Source organism: Diceros bicornis, chromosome 29 (assembly GCF_020826845.1).
Source record: "Diceros bicornis minor isolate mBicDic1 chromosome 29, mDicBic1.mat.cur, whole genome shotgun sequence".
NCBI classification, from domain to species: domain Eukaryota; kingdom Metazoa; phylum Chordata; class Mammalia; order Perissodactyla; family Rhinocerotidae; genus Diceros; species Diceros bicornis.
The window spans coordinates 28,063,561-28,076,242 of NC_080768.1; the positions used below are offsets into that span (position 1 = coordinate 28,063,561).

The 12,682-nt window shown below is 44.4% G+C and overlaps 1 protein-coding gene across 3 annotated transcripts in view; it reads left to right on the top strand.

The window, feature by feature from the left end:
- Positions 1-4,498: 4,498 nt before the first annotated feature.
- Positions 4,499-12,682, top strand: part of RBPMS (RNA binding protein, mRNA processing factor) — a 175,580-nt gene continuing 167,396 nt past the window's right edge. Inside the window, exon 1 of one of the 3 annotated variants that reach the window (XM_058525148.1) lies at positions 4,499-5,183. In XM_058525148.1, the coding sequence (XP_058381131.1) occupies positions 5,118-5,183 (66 nt within the window). In that variant the 5' untranslated portion in view covers positions 4,499-5,117. The remainder of the gene's footprint in view (positions 5,184-12,682) is intronic. The other 2 variants (XM_058525145.1, XM_058525146.1) reach the window with 2 other exon arrangements.

Here is a 12,682-nt window from a genome sequence, read left to right on the forward strand (position 1 = left end):
CAGGGTTTTCTAGCTACACCCTTGCCTTGAACTTTACCTAAGGCCATATTTAGGCATCCAGGCCTAAGGCATCCTGGATTTGACCCTTGCCCCTAAGCCATTTCTTAATTTGAGAGTTTTTCCTCTGGAGAAGCTAGAAATGAGCAATAGTTTTATTTCAAATCCAGCAAGTCCTGGCTTCTTTATGTTTCCTCTAAATTCTGATTGAAAACAGAACAGTTCATTTTTTTTTTTTTTTAGCTCATCTCACTTGTCTCGTACTATACCATAAGCATCTAAAAGAAACCACTCAACTCTTTCAACATTGTATCCAAAAATCTCCTTAGCCAGATGCGCATGTTCATTAGGCATCTTTTCTATCTTTCATGGAACAGCAGGCTAGTTTAGCTCATTGTTCTTCCAATACATAAATGGGGTCCCGTTTTCTCCAGCCTGCAATAACAACACTCGCACTGTCCTTTCATAATGCTCTTCATTCACAGACTCCTCAAAGTTCCTCCAGTTTCCATCCTCTACCTGATCCCAAAGCCACTGCCATATGTTTTAGGTTTCTGTGACAGCAGGACCACACTTCTTGGCACGTAATTATGTTTCAGTTATCTATGGCTGTATAACACACCACCCTAAAACTGAGTGCCTTAAAACAACAGCATTCACTTTTATGCTAACAATTTTGCCATTTGGGCGCCACTCAGTGAAGACAGCTCATCTCTCTTCCATGTGGTGTCAGCTAGGGCAGCTCAACTAGAGCTCGGGTATCCACTTCCAAGAAAACTCATTCACAAGGCTGGCAATTGGTACCGGCTGTCCACTGAGAGCTCAGCTGGGGCCGTAAGCCGGGGACTTAATTCTCTTCCACATGGGCCTCTCCATGTGGCTGTGTGGGCTTCCACAAATGATTGGAGGGAAGTGATTGAATCTCAGAACTATTTAGGAGGTAAAAATCAGGAGGACGTTGCATAACAATGTGAATATACTTCACACTACTGCACTGCACACTTAAAAGTGGTTAAGACGGTAAATACTATGTTGTGTGTTTTTTAGCCACAGTTAAAAATTAATAAATAAAATCAGGAGAAGATGGTGATGGCCTGGAGGTGGGTGGGAGTGGGGTGAGGGAGTGAGAAGTGCTAAGGATAACAAAGACTAATAAAACACAGCCTCTGGCCTCAAGAACTTTTTCGGTCCAGCAGAGGATGTAGAAGAGTTAACAATCACAACACGTGGTAGATACTGCAGCTTTCTGCCTCAGTGCTAACATAGGTACAGAGCACAAGCCATGCAAATTGCCTCAGAATAGACCTTTAATGCCTGCACTTCCCAGAGACAAACATTTAAGACATAATTGTAGGTTTGTATTTCTCAAAGCAAGCCTCAAAATGAACACTGCCAGAGGAACAGAGATGAATAAGGAAAACTACACGTGCAGACAATATTTCCCTTTCAACCTAGCATGTAACCTGATAAGCCAGAAGCAATGTGGCAAAATGGTGGGCAGGGGAGGAAGCAGATTTCTTGGTCATTAGCCCTATTTTTCTAGGACATAAAATCCCTTTGTTGTTTTATAACTCTTAGTAGGCCTGAAAACGATTGCTACTGAGATCTCACTTTTGAAACTTTCTTTCTCTGAAGTAGTAAACAGGTCATAAAGATCATTACAACCTGAATGAATGTACACTCCCCCCACCCCCAACACAGTCAAACTCTTTCCCCTCACTCACAAAGTTTTATAAATAGCTAAAGTCTATGTACAGATTTTCATTGAGTTTTGTTGGCAACATGACTTTATTGTTCTTCCAAATAAGTCTAAACCATTCTTCATGGAAAGGACAAAATAGGAGTCCTTCTTTTCCTGGTGTATTACCCCAGCCCCATACACTTTTCTGAAAACACCCTGAATTTCAAGCTTGCCACTGACTATATGTTCTAGGTTTCCCTGCTTTATCATCAGCTACCTGATGTAGCCCCATTCTGTGCAAGCTCTCTATCTAGGGTCTCCCCCCTGCAAAATAATGACTAAAGACCACTACCATGAATCTGCCTAGTGCCCCTGTGGTGGCTCTCCACACTAAGATGCCTCTACTAATTCAGTCCCTCCTGCAGGGTCTTGGAAGGATCTGATAATGTCATTCAAGCCCAAGAATAAATAACTGATAAGACTCAGTGGATTCATTCACTCACAATTATCGAGTGCCAACTGTGCATTAGGCACTGTCTAGATGTTGGGAACACAATGAACAAACTAGACAAGGATCCTCTCATGGAATTTATTCTCATTTTTTATCCCAGGGGTTTTTGACTTTTAACAAGGACACAGTGCCAGCTTGGCTTAAAGACAAAGGAATCAGGTCCTACCTTTGGGATTAAGCCACATTTCCCTGGGTGGGGGTAGGGGAGGTTCTCTCGCTACCCTGGAATCACACAACATCTCCCACCTACTCATGAGTGGAGTCTGACTGGAACCATCAATGACTAGATCAATTGTCACTTTTCTTGGGCCTTGGCCAGGCTCCAGCAAGACAATGCCTTTCTGTGGAGTGTCTTCAGGAACAGGCAAGAATGGCCAAGGAGGGCAAAGTGCTGGCATTACTGGTCAGTGTAGGGGCCCAAGACCACCACTCAGCCACTGCTCAAGAAGACATTGCCCCCTCGTGGTTCCTCATATAACTGAGGGAGGACCTGGCAGTGGAAAGGGTTGTCCAAGTTTCCGGATTAATTGTAGCCCTCACCTCTTCTGAACTTCAATCGCAATTTCAATAGACTCTTGGTTTATTTTCATCCAGGATACATCTTTTTTTTTTTTTCCCATAGAAAGAAATGACATCATGACAGCAATTAAAGCTCTTTATCAAAATCTTCAGACCCCCCCCCTGAAAAACTCAACATGTAAATCTACATATCACTAACTGATTTTCTCTTCACAATGCTCTTAAAGCAAATATTTTCTTTGCTTTCCACAATTTGAGCCAGGATCTGCGATTATGTTGCCCTGGAGCTGTTTTGGGTATCCTGTCTCCACACCACTTTAAACTCCCTAAAAGCAGGGGCCTTATCTTCAATGCCCACCTCCACCCCCACCCCATTTCCAGCAGCACTTAAACCAGTATAGGGTAAAGAATGTCTAGTGGGGGGAGGGGGGGAAGAGACAAATAGTGAAGCAAGCAAATAAATAAATAGAAATTGTGACTGGTGCTGTGCGGGAAAGGAACAGCATGCTGTGACAGAATTCCTACGAGTGGGAAGTGAGGAAGAACCTACTGATGTACAGAGTTTCAAATTTATGTTTGTACCAGTCATATTGGAAAGCTTAAATGATACAGTCCTGGAAAAGCTCTCTACGGCTCAGGAAAATTTCCTTAATAAAAATGTTAGCCTCCAAGTATTGTAACCTTAAACTGGGCAAGAATGGGTGCTAGGTGCTATAGCGCTATCAACCTATAATCTCCTCTAATAGCAAACCCCTGGAGATAAATAGAACTACTCCCATTCCACAGGTGAGGAAACGGAAACCATGCACTCCTTCCGAGGTTGGTGCATAAACGAGTGTTGTGCGCTGACCTCCCAGAGGTCAGCTGAGACCCCCTTCTCCTCTAAGATGCTTTGACCCTCTGAAGATCACCTGTATTGGCCTCCAGTTCGGCTTGCAGTGACGAATATTCCCTTACCCAACAGATATTTATTGAGTGCCTACTATATACCAGGTAGCGTATTTAAAAAGCCGTGGGATTAAAAAGATAAACAGGGCACGGTCTTGTCTTCCAGGAAGGATCTCCCAGAAAAGTGAGGAAGACAGCCAGGTCAACAAATAACTCCAGAACAGTTTGATACGGGCTGTGAGAGGAGTCTGAACGGGCGCCACGGGAAGCCTAGCGGAGAGCCACAGCCGGCCGGTGGGGAGGCTGGAGAGGTTTCGGAGGACCCGGCGTTCGAGGTGGGTTTGATGCTGTGCCCTGAAAACGCCGGCCCGGAGCTGGCTGCCCCCGGACGTCACCGAGTTCTCGCCATCCTGTCATTTCAAGTTGCCCACTAGGAAGGGAAGAAATGGGTCTAAAGCGGTACAGAAAAGGAGAGGTAGGCTTAGGGATGGGGGTGCAAATCCCTCGTGAAAAGCAGGCAAACAAAAGTAGCACATCACACGTCCCGGTGGTCGCGCTGGCGGGGCCCGGCTCTCCGAAGCCCCTCTCCCGGCTCGCGCGCACCGCCACGCGAGTTGTCCAACTCGGCCCCCAGGGGCCCAGCGAGCCGGAGGACCTGACCTCCTTCCCTCCCCCTGCCCGGCCCCCGCCCTCCGACCTACCGCCGAGTCCGGGGCCAGGGTCGGCGGCTTCCGCCCGCGGCCCGCCGCCCCTCCCCGGCGCGCGCCATCCGGCCGCGGGGCAGCCGCCCTCGGCGCGGCCCCTCCTCCCGCGGGGGGCTTCGCCGTCCCGCGTCCCGTCCCTCGGCGAGAGCCTGCAGCCCACGTCCAGGGAGGGCGGAGGGAGGAGGAGGAGGAGAGGGAGGAGAGAGGGGAGGGAGGAAGGCGAGAGAAAGGGAGCTGCTTGGATCCCGTACTTCCCAGAGCCTGCCAGGAGCGCGCACTCAGCGGCTCTCCGGGTCCCAGCGTCCCAGCCGCGGCCCGCGCCCCGCTGCCCCGCACCTCCTCCTCCTCCTCCGCCTCCTCCTCCTCTCCCGGCACCCCTCGCCCCCTCCCTCCAGCTACGCTCGGGCAGCAGCCGCCCCCGGCCCCTACTCGGCCACATCCCCAACTCTCCGGGCTCAGTCCCGGGACGCGCGTCCTCGCCCCATCCTTTCCTGCTTCCTTCCTTCCCTCGCGCCCGCCCTCCCTCTCCAGGTCTCCCTCCCGGGTCCCGATTGTCTCCGTCCCCTTCTCGGTCCGCCCGCGCCCGCCTCGCCCTGCCCCGTCTCTCTCCCTCGCACTTCCTGAGTCGCCCGCCGCCGCCGCCGCCGTCTCGCCGCGCCGCGGGAGCCCGAGCCCGAGCCGCCGCTGCCCCGGCTGCAGCCCCCGTAGCCCGCGGCGCCCGCCGAGGGAGCCCCGGCGCCCGGGGAGGGAAAAGTGGGCGAGCGCGCCTCGCCCAGCCCCGCGCCCCAGCCCTGCCCGGCGAGGAAGGACCGGGAAGATGAACAACGGCGGCAAAGCCGAGAAGGAGAACACCCCGAACGAGGCCAACCTTCAGGAGGAAGAGGTACTGAGTGGCTCGGTGCGGTGGCGGGGACGACCGGGGACGGAAGCCGCGGGCTTTCTCCAGAGTGCGGGGGCCGGCGGGAGAGCCGGTCCCGGGGCGCCCGGCTGCGCGCCGGGGAGGGGGCGCCGCAGCCGAGGGTCTGGGCAGGTCCTTGCCCCGAGACAGAGCCCTAAACTGTGGCCCCGGAGGGTGTATCTCCGGGGAGGGTGTTTTTGTGGGTCCACGCGCGTCTGCGTGCCTAAAATTGCGTAACTTGGAAGACTTTTCGGAGAGTTTTGTAAGTAGAACGCTCAGCTTTGTTTGCCTGGAATTTTAAAAGCGGAATCGAGAGCTGACTCCTGGGTGACCTCAGATTATTGGGACCCGGAGGGTCAGGACTTAGTTCTGCGTCTAGGGCTGGAAGTCGTGGGGTGCGTTGGTGTTTGTGTAGTTTAAGGAAGAAACTAGGGGAAAGTTCTCGTTAAGAGACACCTTTTCTTCCCTGCCCCCTCCCTTTCGGTGTTAAAAGTTCTTGGTGAAATGTCTTTCCAGTTGAGGCATTTTGGATTAATAGATAACTAATCAGCCGCATTCTTCTCTGATGAGTCAAAGACCCCGAACCTGGGTAATTTAGGTTTTGTAAATTTAGGGGCGATGCGGTTGTGGGGAGCAGAATAAAAGTTTAAAACTTACAGTTACCCCTTACAAATGATCATCGAGACTATTTAATAGGACTTTGACTTCTGAGCGTAAATTTAATGTGGTGCGTCCGTAATTGCGGTAAAAATGTTGCGGCTGTGGATTGTTCCTTTGGTAGAAAAACAAAATTCAGTAAATGTAGGGGAGAACTCCTGAACAAACGTTTCAGGATTTTGTAGTTAGGATATTTTGTGGTATCCTATTAAATGGCTCTGTTCCTGCAGGTACGTTATATGGAGTCCAAGAAACAATACTTTTCGCCCACTTTTTAAGATTCCACACTAGCTGAGTTCTTAAACATTCTAAAAGAAACTTGAGAGTGTGTGGATGCAAGAAAGTATGCATCCAGATGTGACCTATAAAGCATTCTTACAGGTACTGCATCCTCGTGTATAAGGTTAACAGAATGATAAACTGATTCTGAAGCTGTTAGGATGTTGAGATTATTATTGAGATATTGTGTGCAAACTAATATTCAGATAGCGAAAGCAAACCTTGCAGAGGATTTAATTAATGCATATAAGCTCTCAGCATGTTGTCCACTTGTAAAATGGGAACTATGTAAATGGGGAAGATAGAGGAGAGAGCAAAGACTATGCAAAACAATGCAAAATAAATAACAAGATTTTCCTCTTAACACAGTTTTGTGGTAGTGCAACCTAGGTGAATTGCAGTAAACAGAAAATTGCCTTTTCACCTGAAGAAATTGCCCATTTTATTATAAACTATTATTTTGAAAAGTGTTGTTTACATGCGAATGGTTTTTTAACTACAAGTGAAGGAATACCACTGACATTTTTTTGTTTTTCAAAGAGATGGACACTTGAATTGCAAGTTCCACTTTTTTCTTGAACCTTACTGGTTGCTTTGCTATTTATTTTCCCTACCACTGAAATAAAACTTAAAAAATGATGACAAGTTTGCTTTTTTAAGGAGTTGCTATATTTAACAAATTTATTTAACACACCAAGATAATAATTGCTTCAGAAACCTTTCTATTTCACTTAGAATGGCAATTTTTCTTTCTAAGGGTAAGAATATATTGCATGAAATCATCTTTTTTCTCAGTTCTCCCAACTGAGAAAGCTTGTAAATGGAAAAGTTAATTAGGCAAACCAAAGACTTTTTTTTTTCTTTTGATAGGTAGTAAAAGAGGTTTGAGTGTCCCAAAACCATAACTTAGTTAACTTGATAAAAGTAAGTGGAGAAAAGTCATCTTTTTCTGCTTGACTCAGCTCAGCCTGACTGCTGCCAGGTCGGAGGTGTTGTCTGCTCTGTTCCTGGGACCTTAACTTAATGTGGGAGGTTGTGTACGAGTAGAATCACTGGCCATCTCAGGACAGTTCACTGCCTCTTCCCTGCCCTGTTGCCCTGACAGTGTTCCTTTTCAGGTGGGAATGGCGTGTGGCTCTAGGAAGTATCAGTAGTTTTAGCAAGACACTTGTTATTTTAAAAATAAGAGGACAGATTTCAGAATGTAAGTTGTAGAAGAGGTGGAGTGTACAAAACAGATAAACCGTGAAGAGAGAGGATTTATAGTGTTAAAAATTCAGGAAAAGAAAGTACGTTGGCCTGACCGATCCAGGTAATTTTGTCCTAATTCCCTGTTTGGGATTTATGTTTTGTTTTTGAAAAACTCCTAACCTCTTTTTTCTAACCCTGAAAGCCACAAGTAAAATAAATATGGTATTTGGTGAGTCCCATTAATGTGCTCAGCATTATACAAAACCACCACCCTGGACCCTTTCCCTGCCCACCCAGCGATCAGCAATTTTTTCTCAAACACATTTAAAAGCCTTGGCCGAGGAATCCAGTAAACAGAACACACACATATAAAATGTATATACACATAATGGCAAGAGAGGAAAAATGTGTTTTGTTATAGTTTCTGGTGACCCTTGAGTTGACGAGGAAGAGTGAGTCCAATCATCATTAAGGGAAAATAGTTTATTTCATAAATCATGAGGGTAATTTAGGCTTTCTCCACCTCTTTATAAAATCCAAGTGTTTTTTTTTTTTCAGATGAGTTCCTTTTATCTTCCAATATATTTTAGCCCAGTTTGAGAGATTCTAAAGCTTACTCTGAAACAATGATGCTGAAACACTTGTGTAGTTCCAGTTGTGTAGAATAAACAGTCTAGGAGAATTTTTGCAGCTTTTTAGGGTTGGAATATTTTGAGGACTTGGGCAGGACATAGACTTCTGCTTTGGGTAGTATTTAAAACTTTGAGGAAAAGTAATTTTAAGATTTGGCTAGGCAACTGAAAGAGAGCTAGTGCATCTGGCTTTCTGGCTTCAAGTGTGCTATACATGTGTATTCCTTTGCAAGTTGTCCCTATGAGAAGAAGCAGTTGTCAAAATCTTACCGGGGTCTGAGATTTATAAGCTTATGTTTATGTATGTATATGGCATTAGATCATTTCTTACATCATTTTACAATTAATAAAATAATTAATAATAATAAAATAATTCCTAGAATTTGCCTCTAATTTTGAGCTGGACAGTTTTGCCTCTTAAAACACTTTTGGCAGTTTGCACTGGATCAGACTTTATTAAAATTAATAAATATATAAGTAATAGACTCATAATTATTTGCCTTATCAATTAAGGTTTATATATCGAGACTTGTTCTGTCTTGTTGTAGATAGAAATAATTTATTTTTTGGTCACTTTCAAAATAGAAATTTCCTTGGAAATCAAATAAATATGTAATTTGGTTTTATTTTTACTTTTATCCATGTCATTGGGTGCTTTTCAGGCTGATTGCAAATCACTTCTAAAAGGCATGCATTTTATTATGTTGAAGCACTGGTGTTAAACGGTAATTTTTCCTTAAATTGCTTTGACTGAACTCTCTTGTACTTAAAGCTAAAATAGCAAAAAAACTTGGCGTTGTTGGAATATTGGTCGAAAAGATGTTTGGCAGATGTTGGACAGAAATCATGTAAAGTCAGTTCTTCAGAAGTTAATACAAATCTTTACCCACATTCCTTCTTTTAAAGTACTTAGTAATTTTGCCCAAATATTGGGAATTTTGTCCAAATATTGGGATCATGAAGAAAATTTTTATAATTGGCACAGAGAAAGGATACCATTGTCAGTTTGATGTGGCAACCTCAGGTTTTCATTGAGCATTAAGACTAATCTACATTATGACTTGGGGAAAGTACAGAATGGTTTTATACAATTTAACCAAGTTTGGAGTCTCTGTTATTCCAAATCAAATCTAATACAATAAACTTATATTTCAGTCATAGACTAGGATTTGGTGACAGTGTTTTGGATGAAAATATGGTGACTTCATAGTAAAATGATGCTGCAAGACCACTGCCAATATGGCGTGTGCTTTTGAGTTATTTTTTCGGTAGTGTTTTAAAAAATTTCCCTGAGAAACCCTTATGCTCACATACAGTCTTCTTTATTTGGCGTTTGTTGGGATAGATAGCTTGGATGGGGTTAGAGCTTCTTCTTGGATATGCTTTCATATAATTTTTGTAGGTTCATATTAATTTTTGCTTTGAGGACAAGTGTTTAATGTTGATGGGGCAGTAAAATGGGAACTCTTGTGTATTACATTGGTGATATAAATTAGTGCACTTTCTGGAGGACTTTGGCACTATATATCAAAATGTGTTCAAGCACTTGGATTCAGTACTTTTGTTTTTAGAATTTTACCCTAAGGAAATAATAAGCATGCACAAAGGTTTATTTATTTATAGAAATTAGAGTTATTTACGATAGTGAAAATTCACAAAGACTCTATGCGTCTAACATAGGGAAATTGCTAAGTAAATCATTGTATGATTCCCGAAAGAGAATATTATGTAGCCATTAAAAACCACATGTATATACATACGTGTGTGTATAACTTTTTTTTTTGGAGGTTTAAAACAGCAGAAATTTATTCTCTGATGCTTCTGGAGGCTGGAAGTCTGGAATCAAGGTTTCGGCATTGCCTTGCTGCCTCTGAAGGCAGTAGGGGAGAATCCATCTGACTTCGTCTCTTCCAGATTCTGACTGCGTTTTTCATTGAGGGGATAATTCTCATATTATAACATTAAATGAAAAGAGCAGATTTAAAAGTTTTGTACTATGCGATGCCAATTCTTTAAAATAAATAAATAACCAAATACTAATAAAAACTATCAGGTGGATTACAGATAATTTTTATTTACTTTCTGGTGCTTTTTTGTGTTTTCTAAACTTTCTAAAATGCACATGTGAACAAAAACAATTAAATGTCTTTTTGCTTTGAAGATTTCATTCAGTTCCTTGGGGATATCTGTAGGTGTCACAAAACCATTGTTTTGGTCCCAAGCCTTGCTGCAGGAATTGGGCCTGTTCTGTTCCTCCTATCCATTCTTTATCATGTTTATCTCACTCATTTATCATGAGTTCTTTATCATGTTTATCTATCTCATTTCTTTATCCTGGCTCTTTTTAGTGATCTTTTGCTGCTCTCCTTATTCTAATGTGCTTTCTTAATCCAGCCTTTTCTACCATACTGCTGGTCCTCTGATGCTCCAAATCCTTCAGCTCTACTCTGTTCTCCACACCATAAAGTCCAAATTTGACATTCAAGTTTTCCCTAACGTACCTCTATACTCTGTAAACCATTTGCTTCAACCACCGTTTCCTCTTGATCTAGCCTGAGCTGCTTTTCAAGGCAGGATTCAAGTTTCAGCCTACTTTTCTCAGGATCCCGCCACCTGAATGTTCCATCCCGAAGACATCATTTTCCCCAGAATTCCAGTAGAAGTTACTTTCTGTTATCTCCACTTAACTACTAGATCATTACCTTCTCTCACTATTTCTTTTAAAAAAAAAAAAATGATGTCACCTTATCACAGTATTCCCAGTGCTCAACACCTACTCAGACAGTACCCCAGCACGAGGTAAGTACCACACACATACACTTACACACATATATACATGTAATTCTTTATAAATAATTTATAAACATATGAAATATCCTTATTGGTGAGGTTGGTGATGATGACTTTGTATAGGTAAGCTGTTACAAAGCAGCCACTTGTTTAATATTGAGGTCTCTTGCCCACTGGGGATCTAGAGGTCGTGGGTGGGAAATGATCTCCCTCCACCGGTCATCAGTAGCCTCCATTTGTGTGCACAGGCGAGTGTGCCTGGTCCATCTGACAGCCACTGCCAGTGTGGGCCTGCTCCTTCCGAGGTGCAGTTGGGTTTTCACCATTAGAATTTGGTTTTTGCCGTGGGGCTTAATTTGACCTTTTGGACAAGGGCTTCCGGAAGCCTTGGTTAGGGGGAAGAGCATGGAGCTCCCTGTGTTCCCAAACAAGCCTGCTCTGTGTGACAGCCACTTTGGAATGTTTGTGTTCAGTTTCATTTGGCACCTTAGTGTCTGCCTGGGGGTAGGGGAAAGGGAATGCAAATATTCCTCTTGAACAGGGCTTGCTTTGGTCAAAGAAAAAACTTAGCAAGGAATGAGGGGAATGAACCTTAATAATAGCTGTAGCAAAGGTGGCTGCATGGCTCAGTGGGCTTGAGGCCAGCTGGGACCAGGTACTTAAATTGATGCTGGGCCGGCCCTGTGGCTTAGCGGTTAAGTCCGCTGCTGGCGGCCCGGGTTCGGATCCTGGGCGCGCACCGACGCACCGCTTCTCCGGCCATGCTGAGGCTGCGTCCCACGTACAGCAACTAGAAGGATGTGCATCTATGACATACAACTATCTACTGGGGCTTTGGTGGTGGTGGTGGGATTAAAAAATAAATAAATAATTTGATGCTATGTTGATCTGAGGATGTCATCCGCTGATGCGGATTAGCTCATTTGATGTGTGGGGATAACTTGAGTATGCCTCCTCGAACTCACATCCCTATCTTTAAGGTATGCCGGGAGAATATTTTAAACAAATTCTGTGCACTGTGTGTGAGTTGGCACAGGAGAGAGAGTGCTTGACCTCATACTCAGGAAGGATACTTGTTAGAGCTTATCAGAATAAAGTTGCCCACTTTCTCATTTTTTGCTGATAGCAGAAAAAAGAAAACACTGAAATATTTGATCCTATGAAATTTTCAGAAATCTTTTTATCCATTCACTGAAGAAATAATAATTGCTAACTTTTGAGTATTTACTACATGCCAAGGCCTAGCCTAGCGCTTTATATGGATTACATGATTTCATCCTCAGAACAGGCTGATGTAGGTATGGTGAGGATGAACTTCATTTTCTGGGGAAGTGACTGAGACACGGAGACGTGGAGTGACTGGGGCCTGCAGGTGTAGATTCTGGGAGTGCCAAGATCACGGAGAGGTAGTTCCTGCTCCTGTTTCTCCCAGTTTAGTGGTGATGGCCTTGTGTAAACAAACAGGTATAATAAAGCACTGTGTCAGAGTGAGGTAGTTGTTTAAGCTGGGAACAGTCAGCACTGCGAGGAGGAGAGAGGGTGATGGAGCTGTGTCAAAGAAAGCTTTAAAAAAGAGGTAACATTTGAGCTAAGTCTCAATTAAGATGGGGGAAGGATGGTCCAGTCAAAGGGATTGGCCCTATGTGAAGATATTGGCCCTATATGGAGATATAGAGGTTTAAAAGGACCCTTTTGGGGAGAGCAAGCAAGGCATGGCAGGAGAGGAAGGGAAGTCAGGATGAACCTGGAAAGGAAGGCATTGATGGGGGACATGATGGAGGAGCTTGCCGTCTGTGTCAGGGTATCAGACTCTGTCGTTTGATGGGAGCTGGGCTGCTGTGCGGCAGTGACCGGGCATTCTGGGACTTTCCAGTGGGAAAGGGGATGCAGCGGGTTTTGGAAGCACTCTTGAGAGAGATTATGAGGCTGGTACTG